This window comes from Mesocricetus auratus, unplaced genomic scaffold (genome assembly GCF_017639785.1).
Source record: "Mesocricetus auratus isolate SY011 unplaced genomic scaffold, BCM_Maur_2.0 Super-Scaffold_100014, whole genome shotgun sequence".
Taxonomy (NCBI): Eukaryota; Metazoa; Chordata; class Mammalia; order Rodentia; family Cricetidae; genus Mesocricetus; species Mesocricetus auratus.
Genome location: NW_024429197.1, coordinates 8,902,651 through 8,926,976, shown reverse-complemented (window position 1 = coordinate 8,926,976; position 24,326 = coordinate 8,902,651). Strand labels below are relative to the sequence as shown.

The 24,326-nt window shown below is 45.3% G+C and overlaps 2 protein-coding genes across 6 annotated transcripts; one reads left to right on the top strand and one right to left on the bottom strand.

Moving 5' to 3' along the window:
* Positions 1-825: 825 nt before the first annotated feature.
* LOC101834833 (aurora kinase A and ninein interacting protein) lies at positions 826-11,782 on the top strand. The gene is made up of 3 exons (XM_021232677.2): positions 826-960; positions 8,345-8,474; positions 9,844-11,782. Exons 1-3 carry the CDS (start codon positions 883-885, stop codon positions 10,671-10,673), a joined length of 1,038 nt encoding a protein of 345 aa, XP_021088336.1. The 5' UTR covers positions 826-882; the 3' UTR covers positions 10,674-11,782.
* A 1,409-nt stretch (positions 11,783-13,191) lies between these two features.
* Mtfr1l (mitochondrial fission regulator 1 like) lies at positions 13,192-23,996 on the bottom strand. Of its 5 annotated transcripts, none has more exons than XM_005079588.4 (7): positions 23,874-23,996; positions 21,157-21,287; positions 20,664-20,768; positions 18,938-19,047; positions 18,521-18,732; positions 16,884-17,205; positions 13,192-14,139 (listed from the first exon to the last, which is right to left on the bottom strand). In XM_005079588.4, the coding sequence occupies exons 2-7, from the start codon at positions 21,169-21,171 to the stop codon at positions 14,034-14,036; spliced, it is 870 nt and encodes a 289-aa protein (XP_005079645.1). In that variant the 5' UTR covers positions 21,172-21,287; positions 23,874-23,996; the 3' UTR covers positions 13,192-14,033. The 5 variants fall into 5 exon arrangements, with proteins under 5 accessions (XP_005079645.1, XP_012975690.1, XP_040612307.1 ...); XM_013120236.3 differs by lacking the exon at positions 23,874-23,996 and adding an exon at positions 23,850-23,870; XM_040756373.1 differs by lacking the exon at positions 23,874-23,996 and adding an exon at positions 23,252-23,795.
* Between the last annotated feature and the right edge of the window lie 330 nt (positions 23,997-24,326).

Sequence of the window (24,326 nt, the reverse complement as noted above, 5' to 3'; positions counted from 1 at the left end):
AATCATCACTCACATGTACATGTACACCCCCCATAAACATAACTATATATAACAAATTTAGATTTGCTTTGAACTCACAGAAATCTGCCTCTGCCTCTCAAGTTTTAGTATTAACACCCTTCTATCATGCTAGATAAGCATTCTCTCAAACAAGCTATATCTTTACCCCTTGATTCCAATTTTATTTCATGTTTTCAAAAATCTTCCGTGTAGTGGCTTAGTGACTCTTATATGCCAATTAGTGGCAGCCTTGAGTGTGTGGTGGCCATTAGGTCAGCACTGGGACAAGGGGGTTTGGAGTGGATTGCAGTGCCTGGATCCACAGCCTCCTTTGTGGGAGGGGAAGCTCCGGGGAGTCAAAAGTGCAGTCTGGGACTGTAGAGATGGCTCAGCGGTTAGGATCACTGGCTGTTCTTGCAGATGACTCACATGGCAGCTCACAAGAACCTGTTAATGCTAGCTCCATCAGGGGATCTGTCCCCCGCGTACACCTGCACTAACCCACAGGTAGACACAAACCTATATAATTTAAAACAATTATATATACATTTCATATATATAAACATTGTTATTTACACTTTTATTATTTAATATTATTATATATAATATATATAAGAAAAATGTGCAGTCCTGCCAAACTAAACGCGGTGGCGACCCACGCACGCAGAGGGCTTCCTGGAACTCTGCTCCAGGGTTCACACAGGAAAGATTAGGAAGGCGGGAAGAGGAGACCAGCACCCGGGAAACGCCCAGCTCTCACTAGCGCACTGGGCGTGGTCAGAGGAGGGGCCTACGTCTCGACGGCCTCGGCGAGGCCCCGCCTCCCGCAGCGGCGCGAGATACAAACGCGCGGTGCCGCCACGGGCGGCTGCGGAGGCCGCCATGAAACGCAGAGGCCCCGAGGAGGAGGCCTGTGGCGTGTGGCTGGACGCGGCGGCGCTGAAGAGGAGGAAGGTGCAGGTGGGACGCCGTCGTTGAGGCGACACGCGGGCTTTGTGGACGCCTGAGTGGAGGGGGCCGGGATGAGGGAGGACGGCTTCGGGGCGACGGGCCGCGCGCGGCCTAAGCTGGAGTCGTCCTGTGGCGTCCTGACCCAGGCGCAACTAGGGTCATCCACAGGGTGTGTTCTCCCCAGCCTGCTAGAACCAGCAGCTTTGCCGGGGGAATATCGAAAATGCGCGGCGGGGATCTGGCCCAACATTAAGTGGGCATCCCTGGGGTGCTGGAGGCTGTAATGGGCATTTAATATGCGTTTGCCCTTGATTGAGCATAGGACCGCACTGTGTCTCCGCCTCTCGTGTGGTATGCAAGCCCTCCCTCTGCCACCTACTGTATCCTCAGTTCTGTCCCTCTCCCTCTTCAGACAAGGTCCCACTGTGTTCCCAAACTCAGCCCTCCAGCCTCAGCTTCCCACATATGGGATCATGAGAGTATGCCCCAATGCTTAGTTTATAGTCATATTTCTTACCCTGTCTCCCACATGGGCCAGAATGATCATTTGCTTGGTTAAATGTACCCCCCCCCCCCCCCCGTAGCAACCAGAAGCTCCCTTAAGTCCCACCGCACTGGATGTGTATATGCTCACACCATTCAGCTTCTTTTCGTCTGGTCCATTCCTCTGCCTCATTCTGTCTGCTCCAGCCGCACTGACCTTGCTGTTTCAGGTACCTCTTGTTAACATTGAGGCACTATGCTGGCCCGCCCCCATCACCTGGCAGGATGTGCTTGTCCCATTTCTCTCTCTCTCCTCATCACTTCCTCTCCGGGCTGACTGTTAGGACCTCTTCTTTTCCCCCCCATCAACCAACTCCCACGTGGGTTCGTTGTGGATCATGATTCGCTCTCACCACCGCTAAACTACACGCCCCTGCCGGGCGCTTTTGCACCTGTCTGCTCCAGTGTGGAGGGACCTGACAGTTACACTGCTGTACTCTGCATGTGCTCTTCCTTGGCCCCAGACACAGGGGCCTTTGTGCATAAGCCACACTCTTTGTTTTCCACCATGGCACTGTCCATCAGGCATACTACATGCTATATGTTCTGTGGGGCCAGGCGGAACTCACACCATTTTAGACTAGACACCATTTTGAGAAGTCCCTGACTGGACCCTAAATCCAGTTCCAGGAAAATCGCTTCAGGACTCCTCGTCCTGTCGAGTCAGCAGGTCACAGGACTAACAAACATCGTGTCATGGTCACTAGATGTCCTAACAGGAATTTCCAAATGGTTACTTGACCCCAGGGCTGGTGGGCCAAAGAGTCATCCCCCTACTTCAATCAGATAACTCCAAGGCATGTACCTTGCTCAGCTTGCAGGGTTTCTTGTTGGTTTTTCATTTATAAGCCCCTCCCCTGCTGTTTTGAGGCCACTCCTCTCACCCTATGCGTTGGAGTGCTGTTGGATGGACTGAACTCCCGGTTTGCTTCAATGACCCCCTTTGTATTTGCATTGGAATTTGGCTCTGTGGTGGTCATGTGGGTGGGGGGTCCCGAGTCCTGTATTTCTCTTCATTACAATGAAAGTATCTGGTAGTCTTTCAAGCAGTTCTACTCAGTAAATATTTGTCTGCTGAGTGAGTGAACAAGTCCTTCCAGCTTTGCTTTCTCTGCTGTTTTAGTGACTTACTTTCATTCTGAGGGGTGAGTGGGAGGACTTTGAGCTTTTTTGGGTAAAGATTGGCTGGAGATCTCCAGTAAAGTGACTGTGGAAGTGTTTAACACTCCTGTCTGATGTTAATTTCTTTTTAATAGAGAAGCAAACTTTTATTTCATTAAGTGGAAAGGCTTAACAATAATGGAGCCCAGGATGGCAGCACTTATGGTATCTACACTATAGCTTGGCAAATGTAAGATTGTAATCGTCTTATGTTTTATGCCATCCTGGCATCCATTTTAGTTAGAAGTTACAATTTCTCATGCCAGAAGCAGAGAGGCCACTGACTCCAACAGTTTTCAAGTTTGTACCCTAATCTGGAACCCTTAAGTTTCTCAGTGTGGTCAATCCAGTTACCTGCCTTATACAGCTTTTTGCTGGTGACCAGTTCCCTGAGGGACAGCAAGTGTAGCCTGTCTGACAGACTGTTGATTTTCCCTACCGGACACTGACTGGGTACTAACCATACCACCTCCTAGAACTCACATCTGCGCTCTTTAAGCCCTCCAGTTGAAACTCTCCAAGGAAAACATGTTTGGGACTCGTGTAAAAGGCATTGGCCCTATGAGTCCGTATCTGTTCTCTTGCCTTGGGATTATAGTCATGCACACCTATACCCAGCAAATAAAATCACCCCCCACCCACCTGTGCTGATGACCTCCAATTTGCTTGCTGCGGATGGCCTTGAACTAATGATCCTTGTCTCTACCTCCCAAGTTCTGGAATTACAAGCATGCACCACCATGCCAAGCTCATAGGCCAACTTTCTTCAGCAGTACAAAGTACACATTTTGAGATAGGAGAATCAGCCAAAGGACTTTGTACTCGAGTTCCTCTCTGTTCTCAGACTCTTTCACTCCACTGAGGGTGTTCAGTAGGTCCCCAAGGCCATAGGTATTCTTTTTTTTTTTTTTTTTTTTTTTGGTTTTTCGAGACAGGGTTTCTCTGTGGCTTTGGAGGCTGTCCTGGAACTTGCTCTTGTAGACCAGGTTGGCCTCGAACTCACAGAGATCCACCTGCCTCTGCCTCCCAAGTGCTGGGATTAAAGGCGTGAGCCACCAACGCCCGGCTGGCCATAGGTATTCTAAGACAGCTACAGATGACAGTGTCGTTACCTGACAGCACTTTGAATTTCCTTTAGTGCCTACCAAAGATGCCTGGTGGCTTGATGGAGATCTCCCATAGTCTTGATGGAGATCTTCCCATAGTCTTGATGGAGATCTTCCCATAGTCTTTTTTTTTTTTTTGAGACAGGGGTTCTCTGTGGCTTTGGAGGCTGTCCTGGAACTCGCTCTGTAGACCAGGCTGGTCTCGAACTCAGAGATCCTCCTGCCTCTGCCTCCCGAGTGCTGCTTCCCATAGTCTTGATGGAGATCTTCCCATAGTCTTGATGGAGATCTTCCCATAGTCTTGATGGAGATCTTCCCATAGTCTTGGCCATTTGAATACTTGGTCCTCAGTTGGTGGTGCTGTTTAGGGAGGCTTAGGAGCCGTGGCCTCATTAAAGAAAGTATGTCAGTGGAGGCAAGCTTTGTGAATTTAAGACTTGTGCCATTTCTAGCTTGTGCTCTCTGTCTCAAGCTTGCAGTTCAAGATGTGATCCCTCTGCCTATTTTTTGCTGCCACACTTCTCTATTCTTGACCCTCTGGAATTTTAAACACAAATTCCTGTATGTTGCCTTGGTCATGGTGTTTTAGCACAGCATTAGAGAAGTAACTAATAATGTCCAAAAAGCTTTATTACACTATGTAGTGCTGGCTGGCCCAGAACTCACTATGTAGACCAATCTAACCTTGAACTCAACAGAGCTTTGCCTGCTTTGCCTGCTGAGTGCTGGACACAAAGGCCGGTACCACTGAGCCTGGCTGTAAAAAGCTTTATTCTCAGATATCTTGCCAATTAAGGGCTTACAATTTTCTGATGTGTAGCTTTCTGAAGTTTCTTCATAGAATCTAGCATATATAGAGTATTATTAATAGCTTGTTTTCTCTTCAAAGCTGTAAACTTTTCCAGGGCAGAGTCTGTTTTATTTGCACTTCAGCGTCTTGCATGTAGAGTCTCAAATATCATTCACAGTATTTCTCATATTTAAGATATGTGTGTTCACATAAAATTGAAAGACCCATATGCCAGTGTGGGTGTCTTAAAATGTGTTGGCTAGATTCCAAGCATGAGCATCTCCAGGGAGCAAGGCAGAAGTTCATGCATTCTGGTTTGGTAATTTAGGTTGTTAGTCAAGATAGCCACGGAATTTTCCCCAAGTTCAAAGTGAAGCAATAAGGACCTCTCTCTTTCATGGAAAAATATGATCACATTAGCAGGAGAACATATCACATGGAAACTCATGATCGTTTTACCTGGGCTGTGGGAGCTCCATTGTCTTGGCTGTCTGTGAGCTCTGGGATCAGTCATTCAGCCTGCAGTTTCCACTGGCTATTCCCTAATACAAGTGTAGCTTGAGCAATAGACTGAAGGGATCTTGTGGGTGTCTGCAAGTCATCTGCCAGTTGCAGATCCTACCTAAGCTTCCCCAAGTCCAAATCTCATGTTGACTTAGTTCATGAAGACCACAGTGCTCAGCGTGGGTATACACTGGTCTGGAAAGTGCTTCCAAGCTAGGGAAGCCAGCCATGCAGTGTTGCTGTCTCATGGCTTGTATTTTATATTTTACAGCATGCAAAGCTGCAGGTTTCCTTAAGAGGGTGTGTGTGTGTGTGTGTGTCTGTGTCTGTGTGTGAGTTCTATTTCCTGGTACCACCTTCATTCCTATACCTCTTTCCTGGTCCAAACCTTCTGTCCACAGGATTTCCACTATCTTACACATTTTATTACCCTCACTGCTTCTCTTAAAGTTTTTTTTTTTTTTACCTCCTCTCATAGGCCCTTTTATAGTTTCCTGGAATTTATATCATCTCACCCTCTACATAGATGTCAATTTGTATAAATTAGAACTTGAATCTGAATTCATGAGAGCACAAGCAGTATTTGTATTTCTGAGACTTTATTACCTGACAACATAAGATTCCGATTCCATCCATTTTCCAAAAAAATCGCATAATTACATTTTCTTTAAATTTGGATAATTCTATTATGTATGTATACCACATTTTCATTATCTGTTCTCATCTGTTGATGGACATCTGGATTGATTCCATGTGCTTGGTGTTAGGAACAGAGCAGCAATAAACATGGATGGACAAGTATCTCTGCAGTAGGTTAAAGCCTTTGGGCATGTGCCCAGGAGTAGAAGAGGTGAGCCATATGCTAGTTTTGGGTTTTTTTTTTTTAAGGTCCACACTGATTTCCACTGTGGCTGCATGCATCAGGTTACACTCCCACCACCAATGAATAAGGGTTCCTTTTTCCCCTTAAGTTTTATTTTATGAGTATTTATTTTATGAGTTTTGCCTGTATGTATGACTGTGTACCAGGTACATGCCTAGTGCCCTCAGAGGCCAGAAGAGGACACCAGATTTCCTGAGACTGGAGTTATAGACCATTATTAGCATTTGACCTGGGTCCTCTGGAAGAGTAGTAACCAGTGCTCTTAATTACTAAGCCGTCTCTCCAGCCCTGTACTGACTGGTTTTAGGTCAACTTGACACAAGCTAGTGTCATCAGAGAAGGAGGAGCCTCAATTGAGAAAATATCTCCTTAAGATCCAGCTATAAGACATTTTCTTAATTAGTGATTGATGGGGCTGGTGCCATCCTCGGCTGGTGGTCCATAAAAAAGTAGGCTGAGCAAGCCAGTAAGCAGAACTCCTCCATGGTCTCTGCATCAGCTCCTGTTTCCTTTACAGAAACTTTTTAATTTCAGAAGATTCTACTTGTTAATTGGTTTTATATTCTGAACAACTGGAGTCATACTCAGAAAAAGTCCCTTGTGTGTCTGTATATCTTTAAGTATTTTCTCCTATAGAAGTTTCAGCCCTTACATTAAAATCTGATCATTTGGAACTAGTTGTGGCCTAGTTTCATTGTTTTACAGTTTTCCCCAGCACATTCTGGTTAAAGAGGCTCCAGTTAGTATTTCTGGCATCTTTATAAACAAATTTAGTGGCTGTAGCTGCATGGGTTAATGTTAGGTCATTTATTCTGGTCTATTGATCTGCATGTGTGTTTTCATGCTAGTACCATGCTGTTTATTACTACAGTTCTGGAGCATAACTTGGAATCGGGTGTGGCAAGACCTCCTGCATTATTCTTTTTGCCCAGGATTGCTTTGGTTACCCAAGGTCTTTAGTGCTTCCAAATGAGTTTTGAGATTGTCTTCTCTTATTCCGTGATGAATGATATTGATGTTTTGGTGGGGATGGCATGGGATCTGTAGATTGCTTTGGTAAGTTTCCTGTGAGTTGCTGGGCATTGGTGGCGCACGCCTTTAATCCCAGCACTCAGGAGGCAGAGGCAGGCGGATCTCTGTGAGTTCGAGACCAGCCTGGTCTACAGAGCGAGTTCCAGGACAGCCTCAAAAATAATACAGAGAAACCCTGTCTCGAAAAAAAAAAAAAGTTTCCTGTGAATTAATTTTGGCTCACAGTTGGAGGGGGATAGTACCTGGTGGTGGTCAAATCCTGGTGGTAGCCGTTTGAAGTGGTTAGTCACACTGCATTTGCAGTTAGTAGCAGAGAATGACTGCTGGTGGCTCTGCCAGCTTTCTCCTTTTTCTGCATGGCACTGCCTACTTTAAGAGGGAGTCTTCCCATCTCAGAAGATAACCTAGACGATCCTTTCCCAGTGTGCCCAGAAGCTTGCCTCCTAGGTGATTTTAACTCTTGTCAAATTGACAGTATTAATAACCAAAGTAAGATAACTATTTTCACAGTATCAATTCTTCCAGTTCATGAACATGGGAGAACTTTTTGAATGTTTTATTCAGGTTTTCATTATAATTATAGAAACCTTTCACTTATTTGGTTAAGTTTATTCCAAGGTATTCTTTTTTGAAGTAATTTTGATTGTGATTTCTTCCTTAACATGTTTGTTATTGATATATCGGAACGCTATAGATGTATATATGTTAATGTATCTTGTCACCTTGTTGAAAGTGTTTATTCTTAAGGTTTTCTGGTAGTGTGTAGAGTCTATATGTATATCATCATTTATAAACAGGAATGCCTTGACGTTTCCTATTTGTATCCCTTTCCGTTTGCTTCTCTTATTCTCCAGCTAAGACTGCTAGCCCTGGTTCAGGGTAGAAAGAGTAGACATCTTTGATTTGTTCCTGATTTTAGTGAATGCTTTTTGAATTTTTCCTTAGGTAACACAATGCTGGCTGTAGGTTTGTCATATGTTGCCTTTATGTTTATGTTTCTTCTATTCTGAGTTTCTTAAGAACTTTGACCATAAAGGGATATTAGACTGATTTGAACCCAACCTATGTGGTTCTGTGGCCATGTCCTGAAACATTAAGAGAATATTTGAAAACTACTGAAAATGTTTCAGTTGCCAGTGAGGATTAATTATTTCTAAATCTAAAGAAGAGTGCCTCATCTTTGGGTACTTTGATTAATACTCCTTAGTCAGCCTTACTGACGACTGTTGGAAATTGGAAAGACTGGGCTAGTTGGAACATGTGATTCCTGAAGTAAGGTGTTCCTTGAGGATGGTAGGAAGTAATGGGAGGTGATGCCAGTACAAACGGCCTAGAGAATTGGAACTAATATGTTCAATTACTTTTCTCCTTCAGACACATTTAATCAAACCAGGCACCAAAATGCTAACATTGCTTCCTGAAGAGAGAAAACCTGGTATTTCTTTTACTCAAAGAAGAGGCACTCGGCAGACCAGTATTGCGTCCTTTGTCACCTTGCAACCAGGTATGGTGACCTGCTTGGGAATCTTATTATCCGAGAAGCAGAACAACTGTGTTCATTTCTCTGTGTTGAAACATTGATGAACTGTAGATGTTGGAGTAATATTATACATGCTTTTATACATGTGCTTTGCTGGTCCTGTTCTGCTCTGTCTAATTTTAAATATTTGTATTCACGAATAGAGCAGTGAGAAAGGGCATACCTGAGAGCTCAGAGCAGGCTGCAGCATCCAGAGCCAGGTTGGGGGAGGGGTGGGCACTGCAGAATGGACCCATTCTTGGTGTCACTCAGGATTGCTGTATAAACGTAATGTGCACTGTTCCTACTCCAAATAAAACTTACACTTTTATTTTATATAACAAGGAAAGGCTCCCAGGGCTACCTCCTAAAAAAAATCAACTTTCCCTAGTTACAAAATCTTGTATGTTTTATATACTCTATGTTGAATTCTAAGAAAATTTGAAGGGGTCTCACAGAACAGTTTCTGCAGGTGTGACTCTAGAGAAGAAAAAAGAATCTACCATTCTGCTTTTTAAAAATTGTATCTTTATATAATTTAGATGGACTGGGAGTTCCGTTTCATTCATCCTTATGGGAGAACAGGGTCCCACACTTCATGAAATGGACTAGCTAAAAACTAGGTAGATTTTAGTTTCTAACTGGTTGATTTAGCATCCTAATATCTTCATTGACTTTCCCATGAAATGTCTGAATTGTGGGAAAACTACATTCTTATTACCAGAAAATTTTAGAGTTTGATAGTGATTTTTTTTTATGACCTTACAAAATATCTGCTGAGAATTTTTTTCTTTTGAGACAGTTTCTCTGTGTAGCTTTGGAACCTGCCCTGCAACTAACTCACTCTGTAGACCAGGTTGGCCTTGAACTCACAGAGATCCACCTGCCTTTGCCTCCCGAGTGCTAGGATTAAAGGCGTATACCACCACTGCCTGGAATGAGAATATTTCCTTATGGATAATATTTGGGTATGTGGTTAGATAGTGGCAGGATCCATTGTTCAATAGAACCACAGTAAATAAAAAAAATCAAAATGTTTTGCTCTGTTAAAAATTATGTAACAAAACCTGAGTTGGAGAGGATGGCCGTGGTCTGACTGACTGTAAACCATACTTGATGTATTGGGTAGTGGTTGGTCCTGTGTTTCAGGAAGGGAATATATGACTCAAGTTTTAAGAGCATTTGGCAGAGAAAAGCAGGATTGAAAACAAGACAATTAGCCATGAAGTTATTTCAAGAGTCTAGAACTCCTATACCTAATAGTTATAGTAACTGATACTAGTTTCAGAAAACCCAACAAAATCCTGCTCCAGGCAGTTTTTTTTTTTAATGTAATTATCTCTCATTTCATTAGGAATGGCAAATGGTAACTGGAAGAGCATTTTATCTTTCAAAGAAAATCAGATCAACAAAGAATGCAAAAGAGCCCAGCTAGACTGTTCGGTCCAGGGATTGGGGAATGAATGCTCGGTATCACCTTTAGCCACTTCAACTCCTGCAGACATCCAGGAAGCTGGACATTCTCCTTCATCTCCCCAGATTTCTGGCTGCCATAGTTTGGAAACACCATCTTTGACTACGATGTCTTTGCCCCAACCTGGCATCCTGATGGGCGCTGGATCAAGTGAAGCCTCCCTGGCTTCTTCCTTTACCCAGTACTTGGAAAGTTCTTGTTTGCAGGACCAAAGAGAGGCCAGGAGAAAAAGGGAATGGCTTCATGGATCTAAGACAGACTGTGCAGGCATGGGAAGTCACATCAGGCCATCTGGTGGTAAATGCTGTCAGCCCTTGGACAAAGCTGAACTGGGGGAAAAGGGGCCTGCCAAGGAAAACAGGAAGGCTCCTGTACATCCTCAAGCCTACAGGTTCGAATCCTGGAGTAGGAAAAAACCACTATTTGTGACAAAAAGCCCTTGTCCTCTTTCTGTGTTTTCCTGGGACAGTGAAAGGAATGACAGGGACTCCTGGAGTCAGCTTTTCACGGAGGATTCCCAAGGCCAGCAGGTCATCGCCCACAACACTAAAATGCCTTTTCAAGATGTAACCAATGTTAGGAATCAAGGCTTGGGGCAGTTTCCTGACAGTCCTCAGACTCAGTGCCAAGATGGGCCTACTCTGTTAGATCTGCAGCCAAACCTGCTCTTTACCCAGGACTCTGAAGGTAATCAGGTTATCAGACACTAGTTCTAAATGTTTTTTCTGGGTGTTTCTTGAAGAGGCAGAGATGGAAGAAAGTAGGGTGGGTCTGGGTAAGAGGAGGTTTAGGTGAGAGGCCATGTGGCATGAAGCAATTGTCATATGGAACATTGTTCTCATGTAAACAAAGCAGGCAGTGTGTGATAGGCAAGCTTTTCCCTCAGGAAGGTGACTGGTACATTCCAGCAGGACAGGACTTATCACCAAAACCATTTCTCAGTTCAGAGAGTTGCTACTCTGTCCTCCATAGGTCTTTTACTTCTAACAGGTATGTGCTCTCTTCACTTCTAGCTGGACCACTCAAGCATATGCTTGGGACCATTATTCCCAACTGCATTTTAAAAGACGCCATCGTCCCTAACCCAGGTGTGTGGAGCTGGCTGGGGGGAAGGCAAATGGCAGATGATCTTTTTGTTTGTTTTTTCGAGACAGGATTTCTTTGTGCAGCTTTGGAGCCTGTCCTGGAACTCTGTAGACAAGGCTGGCCTTGAACTCAGAGATGCGCCTGTCTTTGCCTCCCAAGTGTTAGAATTAAAGGTGTGTACCACCACCACCACCGGCTTTTTTTTTTTATGATGGTTACTATATACATTGTTTTTCTGGGACTGGACAGATGGCTCAGATGTTAGAGTTTGCCAGCCTGGTCTACAGAGTGAGTTCCAGGACAGCCTCCAAAACAATATGGAGAAACCCTATTTAGAAAAACCAAAAACAACTTTTTTTTTTTAATCTTCTCAAATCTGTGCTATGTAACAATCTAACTTTTTTATTATTCTTCCACAAGAAAGAGGGATGTTCCCTTTGGAAAACTATGAATCCAGGTTAATGTCTAGAAAGCTGACTTTAGTGGTAAGTCAAAAAGCAACTTTAAGCTGGATATGGCAATTTAGGAGACACAGGAGTTCCATGAGTTCAAGGCCATCTCAAAGCTACATAGTGAGTACTCGACCAGCCTGAGCTAGGAGGACATTGTATTGGTTTGAAAGAAAATGGCCCCCAAAGGGAGTGGCACTACTAGGAAGCATGGTTATTGGAGGAAGTGTGTTGCTGTGGGGCGGGCTATGAGGTTTCTTTTTCTCAAGCTTTCCTCTGTGTGATTGTGCGTCGACTTCCTGTTGCCCACAAAATGTAGCACCATGTCTGCCTGCTGCCAATCTCCCCAAATGATCATAATGGACTAAACCTCTGAAACTGTAAGCTGCCACCTCAATTAAATGTTTTTATTCATAAAAGAGTTGCTGTGCTCATGGTGTCTCTTCACAGCAATAAAAAAAACCCTAAGACATATATGGCTGAGCAGTGGTGGTGTGAACACCTTTAATCCCAACACTTGGGAGTCAGAGATATGCAGATCTCTTTGAGTTTAAGGTCAGGCCGGCCCACAGAGTGAGTTCTTTAACAGACTTCAAAGCTACAGAGACATTCTACTCGAGAAGAAAAGGCAGCACTATGACTTGTAAGTGCAAGTATATGTGTCATACTAGAGGACAGCTTCCAGGAATTATTTTTCCTTTATATGGATTCCAAACTTGGGTCATCAGGCTTGGGCTGAAAGCATTTTCGCCCCTTCTGAGCCATTTTTTCAGCCCAAGTCAACCTTTTTTTTGAGACAAGGTTACTCTATGTAACAGCCCTAGCTGTCCTGGAACTCACTTTGTAGATAAACCATGCTGGCCTCAAACTCAGAGATCCACCTGCTTCTGCCTTCTTAGTGCTGGGATTAGAGGCATGCAACACCACCGCCTAGCCCCAAAGCAACTTTTTAAAATAGTAACTGGTGTCATTGTCCTGAATTCAACCAAGCACAAATCTGATTTTGCCTGTGTTCTACCCAGAGCACCACTGTTCCTGTAGCAGTTTCTTTACAAGTGTGACATCTGAGGCTTAAATAGCCTCTAGTATGTGCAAACCACATTATGTTATCAAATGGAATTGCTTTTAGGAGTTCTGTGAAATTTTCTATGGGAAGGAAGACAGAAGCCCTTCGAATAAGATGCTCAGGTGTTTTGTCTGAGTTGATGTATGTGTACTTCATATGTGTGCCTGGTACCTACAGGCCAGAAGACTGTCAGATACCTGGGATCAGAAGAACAAATAACTGAACAGCATGTGAGTGCTGGAAATCAAACCTGGTTCTCTGGAATAGCAGCCAATGATCTTTATTTCTGGGTCATTTCTTTAACCCCAAGAAAGTTTCTCCTAAGGCAGTGGTTCTCAACTAGTGGGTCCAACCCCTTTGGGATTGAATATCAGGTATCTGCATATCAGATATTTACATTATGATTCATAACAGTAGCAACAGAATTAATTTTATGGTTGGGGGTCACCACAATATGAGCAACTATATTAAAGGGACACAGTGTTAGGAAAGTTGAGAACCACTGGGCTAAGAGCAAGAAAATAAGTCAGGAGCCTGTTTAAACTCACATACCTTATATTTTAACAGGAGCCCTCCCCCAAAGACTACTGTGGTCAAAACTTAGAGATGGACAAAGAAAATGCACCATTTCTCCAAATCCTTCATTTAATGTCAGGTAGTATTTCAACTCAGACACGCAGTATTCATACCATAGAGAAAGGGCCCTGAGGGCACCTGAGTCATGCATGATGCAGTAAATAAAATCTTGACCCAACCCAGAGAAATCAGTTTCTGTCCTAGAAGAAGGGTGGTATGTCCTTTTCTCTCCCCACTTCTTCCTAGACTTAAGTCCACGGAAGAAAAAAAATTCAACCAGTGGAACTGATGATAGTGAAGCCCTGGAGGGTAGATCTGGTTGTAGTTTTATAAAATATGTTTAAGAAAAAAATAGCCCAGGCCTCCCTGCAGCAGCCAAGTATTAACTGATCCAGGGCCCTGACTGCTATAGCTAAGAGTTTTCGAAAAGGTGATTGCTGGGCATTGGTGTAGGATTGTGATGGAGCAGCATATGATCACCCCTGTGAACATGAACATAACAGCCACTCCCCCTTAGCCTTGTGGTGCTGCAAGGGAGCTGCTGAGTGACAGCTGTGCACAAAGTATCCAGTGAGACCAATCATAGAGTCTAATGCAGTGAACTGTGTCATTCATTTAGGGCCGATTTTCACACAGACTAGGAAAAACAAGAAACTTCAACTCTTAAACAGACACTCCACCCTACCCAATTACCTGTAACAAATGCCTCATCTCAAACCTTAGCTTCTGTCGAGGTTTAAGTGCAAGTAACACAGTCCAGCTCTTCTCTTCCAGCCCAAGCCCTAGCTCGTTGGCAAGACTGTTGCAGACTTCTGAGGCAGAGACATCTGCAGTGAGGAAGGCAGCTATTGAAGGAGTTCAGGAGCATGAGACTGAGCGCAGAGTCAGTGCTGTCAGTTTCCTTTTCTACTGATATCTTCTTCCTTCAGAGCAAACTTCCTCCTAAGGACCTCAGAGATAAGCACAGCAGGGTCTTCTTCCTTCAGTAAACTCCGGCTCCTGGAGACACAACAAGAGCTGTATTTAGGACACACTTTTGCTCTGTTCTGGGCTTTTTCTATGTGCACTTTTTACCTCCTGAATCTTCACAGCTATTCTGTGAAGCAGTTGTCAGTGCATGTTCCCACACCTATGGGAAGATTCAGCACACAAGGACATGGAGTCACAGTCAACCTCTGGCCTTTAAAACCAAGCTGTTTCTTGGGATTGGAGAGATGGCTCAGATACTAAGAACACTAGCTGCTCTTCCAGAGGTCCTGAGTTCAATTCCCAGCAACGACAAGGTGGCTCACAACAATCTATAATGAGATCTGGTGCCTTCTTCTGGCTGGCAGAACACTGTATACATAGCAAACAAATCTTTAAAAAACAAACAAAAAACCCCAAGCTGTTTCTGAACCCTATGTCTTAACTAGAATGTCCATTTTTAAAAATGTATTCTATGTTTGAGTGCTCTGTCTACATGTACATAAGACTGCATGCCAGAAGAGGGCATCAGACCTCATCATACATGGATGTGAGCTGCCATGTGGTTGCTGGAAATGACTCAGGACCTTTGGAAGAGCAGTCGATGCTTTTAACCATTGAGCCATCTCTCCAGTTCCTAGAATGCCTGTTTCTTGATTTCTTTTATTATTATATATATATATAATTTGTTTATTTATTATGAATGCAACACCCTGCCTCCATGCCTACTTGCCAGAAGAGGGCACCAGATCTATTACAGGTGGTTGTGAGCCACCATGTGGTTGCTGGGAATTGAACTCAGGACCTCTGGAAGAGCAGTTGGTGCTCTTAACCTCTGAGCCATCTCTCCAGCTCCAATGCCTGTTTCTTACATGGCTATAAAATATGGGTAAAATGAAGGCCTATCAATTTATTGGAGTTCTGGTCTAATCTCTGGTCAATCTGCAGTAAGTGACTGATGGCTCAGCCATTCTGATCCTTACTAGTTCTGGAGATAAAATATCCTACCAACATTTTCCCTTAAGTGAGCTTTTTTTTTTCTTAATATAAAAATAGCAAAACATTTACATTGTAAGGAACTATGGGAACAAAATGAATTCTAGAGTAGGCACACATTTATCACAGAAAAGGGTTGTGAATGTTGTCTGAAGCTGTTAATGTCTACACATCTCATCAAGGTGTTTACTGATCTTTGAGGCAATACACAGAGACCAACATTGACTTTAAATCTCAAAGTACAAGGAGGATTCTTTGGTGTATCACATTTCTGAACTAATGAGCCAGTCTTAGTCAGTTACTTCTATTAGAGAAAAAGATGCTAGGATATAGTTTAGTCTAAGAAGCCAAGTAACAGAAAGTGACCTGGTGACAAATACTTTCATTTCCAGCACTCAGGGAGCAGAGGCAGAAGGATTCTAAGTTCAAGACCAGCTTGAGCTACAGAGAGATAGACAAGGAGCATGTTTTAGAACACTGACAAGAAGGGCTCAAAGCTCACCAAAAACGAGGTGAAGCAGCAGCTCAATTTGGGGAAGTGAAAGATCAAAGAGCCTTTATGGGCCAGATAGGAAGAGTGACTAGGATAGTTTCTTGCCCAGCACCAACAAGCACAGCTATTATGGGCACCTGCCATCAAGGCCAACCTCCAACTAAGGAGCCCAAGAACAAAGCTCCTCTGTGGAGTGGCTCGGAGTACATTGGAGAAACTGCAAAGTGCAGGTGCTCTCAGGCAGTTCTAGAACTTGTCTGCCAGGAAGCTTCTCAAGGGACTCAGAGAGTAGCCTTACTTCAAACTGTAGGCCTGCTCAGGGCCTGCCCAAATTCCCTTAAGCTTGAACAAAGTCAACCAAAGCTCCATTCTCTGGGCATTCTGATATGTTAAGTTTAATAGACCTTGTTTCAAAAAAATACCAACACCCCAAATTTGAATGGTTTTGATAAGAAGCCAGATTTAAGAACTAATTATGAATCTTAAAAGCTTGGTTCCTAAGCTGGGTGTGGTAGCTTTAGTCCCAGCACTTAGAGCAAGTTCCAGGACAGCCAGGGCTACACAGACAGACCCTGTCTCAAAAACAAAACAGAATGCTTGGTTCTCAAGTCCTGAAACTTGGAGGTTTTGTATTACAGGTATCATACAAGTACAAGTGCCTACAGAAGCCAGGGGTGTAAGATCCCTGGAGCTGGGTTACAGATGGTTGCACTATGGGTACTGGGAATCAAACATTGGTCCTCTGCAAGAGCAGTATGTGCTCTTAACCACTGAGCCATCGTTCTAGCCCCAAACTTTTATTTAAAAAATCTTTTACTTTATGAAATTCTTTCACCAAAAAGTTGACTAGTTTGCGACACCAGTATGTCATAAGATCTCCCAACTTTGAAGGGTAGAGCATGTTGAAACACGGTAGCTAGAAGTATGTAAACTAAAAAGCTATTGAGTTTTGTTTTAAATGTGCATTGGTGTTTTGCCTGCATGTGTCTGTGAGGGTGCAGATCCCCTGTAAATGGAGTTAGACTTGTAAATTGCCATGTGGGAGCTGGGAATTGAACCTGTGTCTCTGGAAGAGGAGCCAATGCTCTTAACCACTGAATTCTCTGTAGCCCCTTAGCTGTTGAGTCTTCATAGTTTGTTGAGGTGATTTAACGGAACAAATGGAAGCTGTGCTTTTCCTCAAACCAGACTCTAGTCAGTCAGCAAGCTTTATGAATGCAGTAATATGATTACTCATCATTAGCCATGAGTGACTAAAAAATCACTAGCGCTCCTGTCAGATACTCACAGGTCTTGGCTCTGTTTTATCCGGTGAAAATCCTTCAGGATGCCCATCATGTCTGCAAAGCTGCTGGCCTTGGACAGAGAGATGCAGTCATCTTCTTCAGATGAGCTGCAGGTAGCTTTGTGTTCTGGTTTGCAACATTCAGGGCTGGCAGAACAAAGCAGGGGGATTGTTGGAAGCTCAGGGACTTCTACTTCAGTCTCCTCAGTGATGTCACTAATGACAAAGGAAGTTGTAGAGTGGAATGAGGATCCAAAGCAAGGCAAAGGAGAAGAGACATTTGAACTTCCTGGAGATAAGAAATCTGGCGTTAATGAAGACGAAGCTGAAAGAGAAAACAATAGATATAATGGACATTGGGCTGCAATGAAGCAATGATCTCACAAACACTGCCTACAGAACACAGCCATTCCCTGAACTCACATTCTGAGAGTGACAAGGGTGGAATTTTCCCCACGTAGGCAGAGAAACACTGACTCTTGTAGTGTCCAGAACAGAAAACCCCATCCCACAAACTCATGAATTCCCAAATGCATAATGGGCTATAGGTTGGCAGCCCTATTTTAAACTGAAGCCCAGCAAGGCCTGCATTTCTTTTTTTTTTTTTTTTTTTTTTTTGGTTTTTACGAGACAGGGTTTCTCTGTATTGTTTTGGAGGCTATCGGTCCAGCCCAGCCTCAAACTCACAGAGATCCGCCTGCCTCTGCCTCCCGAGTGCTGGGATTAAAGGCGTGCGTCACCACCGCCAGGCTGGGCCTGCATTTCTTAATTTGTCATTTTCTCAACTGTGACAGTGTTTCAACTTGATATTTTGAATTTTGCTATCTATGATCGTGAAGCGCTCTAGACAAAACTTCCAAGTTTTAATTGAGACAACTGTCTTTAGAGTTCCTAAGAAATGATAGTGATCTTTTCATATTCTGTGGCTTAATTTTCTAAATAAAGTATTGCATTCATTTATTGGATGTTTGTGGGTACAGGTTTACGACAGAATAGTCAGAAAACAACTTTCAGGAGTCTGTTCTTTGCTCTACCGTGTGGGTCCAAGGGATGGAACTCAGGTAGACAGACTTAGTGGCAAGTGCCTTTACTGTCTGAGCCCCCCACACTACAACTTTTATGTGCTCTACTAGCTGGTAAGGGTTAGGAGCTGTGTCTTTAAGCCACTGAGTATCTTGGGGGAGATCTACCTATTGGTTGTCTATGCCTCTGGTTAAGGAAGCCCTCTCTCTGTCTATTTAAGGCTCTGCTTTAATTGTATGCAGAAAGCTGCAGAGAGTAGTATTCTCTGATAGAACGGACAAGGAGAGGGAGATAGGTAATTAAGGGTATATGTTTCGTGGTGCTGGTCAGGAATGCTTATATTGAAAAGTGGGTTCTTTGGGTTAATGGGATATGTAATATTAAAGATGGTTGTAAAGGTAGTATTAGCTTTTGTGGCTAAGAGAAGGAATTTGTTCAATGTCACTGGAATGACTAGTGGACATTTTCTAAAGGCTATTACAGGATATCTGGGTCTCAATAAAGCCCTTGGACTAAGTCTTCCTGAATCAGAGACTATAATTTTTCTCATCCTTACCTTGCTCAATAACCAGGGGAAAGGACAGCCTGCTATACTCTACCCTCAGTGGGACTCTTACCTGCATCTGCCGCTACTATTTTAGCAATCTGGCTGCGCAAGTGGCTTAGTTCATCCTGCAGCTCAGTGGTTCGGCTTAGGGCAGGTAGAGCTGGCTTCTTCAGGGCCAAGAGCCTCTCCTCAGACCCTCGAAGATTGGGCACTGAGGCATTACGTTGCATAACAATCAAAGGGCTGGGCTTCCAGGTGTGTCTTAGGGGACGCGTATCGCTCCTGAGCCAGAAAAAGAAAAGTGTCTTACTAGAGACAGTTGTATCCCTGATTAAATTCCTTTGTACCACAGGTTCTACTACTACTTCCCTTTAAGCCCATAGCTCTCATTCCTATTGGCCTCAGCCTCTCATAAACACCCTTCTTGCTGATGCCACTTCTGGGAGACACTCCTCATCACCAGCAAAGCAGCTTTTGCCTCAGCTACCTGACCCGAGCATATGTTTCCTCTTCATCTGCAGCAATCCAGGCAATGTCAGCCAGAGTAGGGACTGGAGGTACATCTCTTAAACACAGGTCAGAAATGTTGGGCAGAGTCTGTAGGAAAGCAAATTAAACATTTATACAACATGATGAGAACTAATCAAATTAATGCAAAATGGGACACCTAATCCAGCACCAAGTAAGGAAAGCTTCCTAGAGTAAGGAGAAAGCTTCCTGGCTACAAATCAGGCAATTTAATGAGACTGGCTTGAATCCCCCTACCCTTAGTGCGTATGGATGTTTTGCCTGCATGTATATCTGTGTGCCATGTGCATGCTTGGTGCCCACGTATGCCAGAAAAGGGTGTCAGATCTTCTAAAATTGGATTTACAGGCAGCTGTGAGCTGTGATGTAGGTGCTGGGAATCAGACTAGGGTCCCCTGGAAGAGCAGTATACTAAATGTTAATAGTACTCATATACACTCCTTTGAAGAGCCTGTGTCCTTAATTGTCTTTGTTCAGCAGCATCTAGACAATGGGTATGGGGAAACTTGCAGTCACATTTCACAACTTTATTTCCCCTTGTTTCTGATGTTTCTGAGTACCCAGGTCCTTCCAATGTTCTTTTGACAGCTCTGGATAGTGTGCAGTAATGAGACCCTATTCCCTTAACTGCACACTTCTAATCTCAATCCTGCCTCCTAACACCAACCCTGATCCCACTTCTAACTCCAGATTCAGTTTCTACACAGACTGCAGCTAATGTAGATAGATCGATCGATAGATAGATAGATAGATAGCTGCAGTCTATGTACACACACGTTTGGGCCCATGTTCTTTCATGCATGTGTTTCTACCTCCTCTATGCCACAATGCTTTCATGCCTGTTTCCCATACTCCCACCCTAGCCATCTAACACAGAGCTGATGCCTCACCAGGAGTTTTTTTTTTTCCCCCTCTGAGACTGGGTTTCTGTGTAGATCTAGCTGTCCTAGAACTCCGCTGTGTAGACAGGGCCTGCCTCTACAAGTGCTGGAATTAAAGACAGATTACCACCACCCAGCATCACCAGGAGCTTTTAATGGAGGCATTTGGCTCAAATGAACATTATTTCATTTTCTACTACAGAAGCAGGTCTCAGAGACCTAGTCAAGACAGGAATCTCTGCTGTAGAGTGGATGCTAAAGCCTCTATAGACCCAGGTCAGCCTGTCAAGCAGGCAGTAATACAGTGGCCATATTTGGACAGAAAAAGAAGGATGGGGATTTGAGGCCACAGAGAAACACTAAAAATAGAGGCTAAGTGGCTCACTCATAAGGCTGATGAGAAAAGCAGGTCTACTCAAGAGTCACAGCACTCATGCACAAATGCCTCAGAGCTCTGATGTAAATCATCGGAAGATTTGGTTTAGCAAAGGCTTTCTGGCCTGCTCTGATAAAATGCATGGCTAGAAGCTTATAAAAACTGAGTCACTTAGCAGCAGCAACAAAAGATAAGATGAAAGACTATCAATTTATGAGCAAGCTGGAAGTCTGACTGTTGTGATCACATGTCTGTACACAATCAGAAAGGCACAATGTCCAGGATCTATTATATAAGCACTTAGGAAATGAAAAAATGACCAGGCAAAGTGGGCAGAAGCCTTGGCAACTAGCAAGATGCCTTCTGCACAGAAGTAGCATCCGCCTTCCATACTCTGAACCTTTACTTGACCCTTCCAGTACACTCACCTCAAAGGATGCACGGGGACAAGGTTTCAGGGGTAGATTGGTCCCAATTCTTCTTACCACACTCCGAGCAGCCCCATGTGGCTTGTTTTGCCAGATTGGGACAGTCTAGAGAAGAGACAGACAACCCAAAATCCTCAGAGTAGTCTTACTACTGTTCCCTTGCCTTCCCTTCTCCTCTGGAGGTGAGTCAAGTCAATTGTAAGGACCAGTTTCTACACCTGGTGCTGCTAAAGTCAGTGGTTGCGAGGGTTCAGAGAAGGAACCAGAATTAGCTGGTGGTATGGACTATTCTGGTTACCTCATGTTCTTTTGCACAAAAAATTAAAAAAAAAAACATGGACTCAAGAAGTGTACCAAAAAGGAAGTAGGATGACAGTTGTTCAAATCCCAGGGCTTCAGTGAAAATAAGAAATGAACTGGCATCTCAGGGCCTTGTATAGTTCTCCAGCAAGTTCAGTACTCAGCTCTCTAACCCTGTCTTGGGACTCCTTACCACATTGGCTTCCATCCCTGATGTTCAGCCAGCTCCTGCACTTGAAGGACAAGGCACCCACCGGACAGCTTGGGAAAGCTGGGGGTATGACTCCTTCATATCAGGCCATTCCTGAGAACATGAGATCTTTCCTGTGAAACAAACATCAGAGAGGAGGGACTTGGTGGTCATTAAACCTCTAAACAAACCTCTGCAAAGCCACTGCTAAAACCATCTTCAATGTGTAAAAGAAGAAAACTAGTCCAAGGGCTGCCCTTATCACTGGCTTTTCTAAACCCAGATTTCCTGAGAAAGCTTGGCCAACCCAGGGAAACCTCTAGCTCTGAGATGAACTGAGGTAAAGCCTCAAAGATGCAAATAGAACCCTTTGGTAGTTACACAGCTCAGAGGAAAGCAAAACCTGAGGTACCATCCAAGCCCAAGCATTTATTCTTGAAAATAGAAGTGGGTAAGAATCAACAGCCAACTCATGCTAATTTCAGTCTACTGGGCTACAGAGAAAGGAGATTTAAATGGTTGTAATGCATCACCCTACCCTCAACTGCAAACATTCTGTCACAGAACCACACCTCCAGCCCCAAGAGCTTTTTTTTTTTTTTTTTAAATATTGGCTTAGTCTTCTATGGCTGTGTCTCAATGTTTCTGAATGCTGGTTTTACTGGTTTCTTCATTTGTAAAATGGGGAAAAGAAAATCTAACACTTGCTGGGCAGTAGTGGCACATGCCTTAAGTCCCAGCACTTGGGAGGCAGAGGATCTCTGAGTTCAAGGCCAGCCTGGTCTACAGAGCAAGTTTCAGGGTAGCCAGAGCTGTAACACAGAGAAAGCCTGTCTCAAAAAAAAAAAAAAAAAAAAAACAACAACAAAAAACAAGAGAAAACTGCCACTCTAGGCTACCCTAAAGGTTGGTGAAATTGGAGTAAGTGGGTGAAGTGCATAATGAAATTTAAGAGTTCCTCATGAGTGTTATTGTAAAAACTCGTTTCTCAGGTTAACATACAAAGCAGTATTCCTGACTGTACTCTTCACAGCTACCCTGGCATGGACTGAGTTCAATCTTCGTGCTTTATGTCTGTCAAACACCAAGAATACACATTTTTGTAAGGAAGGTGGGGCATCATTAAGAGGTGTACTAGGCAGGTGGGCATGAGTTGACTTCAGTCCAAGACCATGTTGAGTTTGGAGAGAGTAGGAGACGGACTTGTAATACAACACAGTATCCTAAGCCATTGCAAAAGGTAACAAGGGTCTTGTCATGAGGGCTTGCAGTGCCTGGGTGAGAAGTCACTGGGGAACCCAAGTCTGGTGCTGAACAGGGATGAGCTGATTTGACGAACAGTATCTCTTAAGGGAGATCTGGAGTTCCTCTTCTACCTTAACAGAGTTGTCACCTTATGATACACACGGAGAAAGGAAAGGACTTGTCTGGCCAGCCACTCAGTGGCTTTACAGAAGACAGTGCCCAAAGTCTGGGCTAGGTTCTGGGATGTCCCCGTGTGTCAGCCTTCTTGCTGAATGCCATCTGTGTTACTCCTGTCTTGCTTCATCTCCAGAAACTCCAACTGAATCTATTCCTCAGGCAAAGGCAGATTTTATAAACTGCTCCTTCTATTACTCTGGTGTTTAAATCGTTCAGCTCTCTTCTAGACTGTACAGCCCTCCTGCCATCAGGGTCTACCAAATGGCTGGACCCCGTCTTCCGGCTCTCTCCACACCAAGCTCTAATACTGTTAGGCTAGTGCACGCTTTGCCCTGGGCCACACGGCTACCCGGCTAGCAGCTCCCAACACTTGCCCCCTCTGAGCCCTCGTCCATACCATTGCCTCCGCGGGACCCGGCAGAACCCTTACCCAGCTCATCCCAGTCCTTCAGCGCTAAACTCATGTATCCCGCCGGGTCCTCACTTCATCCCGTAGCCGCCTGGGTTGCCTTCCGAGGCCGCTCAAGACAGAAAGGAAGTAACCAATCCCGCACAGCGCGGCCTTTGCCAGGCACCGCAAGCGCTCAGCTGTAAGGCAGCAACTTCGCTCCGAGGCCCCGCCCCCCGCGTGCCCGCTAGCCGCTCGGGCCGGCTCCGCAGCCCCGGGTCTCCGCACCTCGGCGCCGCCGCAGCCCCTTCCGCGGTGCCAGTGGACGCGTCTTTACGCGCCGTCTCTCTCGGCAGACCCGCTCCGCTCCCAGGAGGGCCCCGGCCCGGCAGTCCCGGGCCAGAGAGAAACTTTGCCCAGCGGGGCCCGGCGGACACCCGCGCCGAGTGCGCGAGGGTCCCACGGCCAGCAGAGGTAACGCCTCGCGTCCTCAACGACGCGGCCCCCGCCCCCGCCCCCGCGAAGGCGGCCCGGGCAACGCCAAGGTCGGCCGAGTCCTCGCCGCGCGTCCGGCGGCCCTTGGACCCGCGGGCCCGGCCGGGCCGGTGCCTCCGGGCCGGTGCAGTCCCAGAAACGCCACGCGCCCAGGCGCGAAGCCTGGGGTCGCACTCTAACGGCTGGGTCGACCCCAACGGCGGGTGACTTGGCTGGCACCCTCGGGACTAGTGTTCCCACCAAGGGGGGGCAGACGGCGGCGCCTCCCGCGAGACCTCGCACGAGAACAGCAATCACGCGCTCCCCCTGCGCAGGGACGGAGGCGCTGGCAGGGGACCGGCGGCGGCGGCCACCCCGCCTGCTGGCCCTCAGCACCCGGCGTTGGGCTCACCTCAGACTCAAGCTCCGGACTTACCTCAGCCCCTCCTACTACAGCGGGCGGCCGAGCCTCAAACGTCACTTCCGCTGACCCGCCTCCGGAAGCAATGGTTCGCAGCTGCGTACCACGCCGTACGCCCAGGAGAGGCGGGCTTAACAAGGGGCCGGGAGCGGACGCGGCCTCTGAGTGGGCGGCACAGCCGAGAGGCCACACCCCTTTACAGGCCCCGCCCCGTACGAGGGTAGCTCCGCTCTTAGAGCGTTGATCCTGTGCTCTCAGCCTGTCGATATGCGTTCTTGTTGCTTCCCACATTTATTCTCTACAAATTTCTGGACAGCGGTGGTCTGCCTGTGTTGCGGTTCAGCACCTACTATAGTTGGTGTCGTCCTTACTGCTGCAAGTCTCCGAATCCTCGTCTTGGCATTTCTGCCTTTCTTGACCCATTTCTTGGTTCCCTGACACAGTCCCCAGCAAAAATGGCTGCTTTCG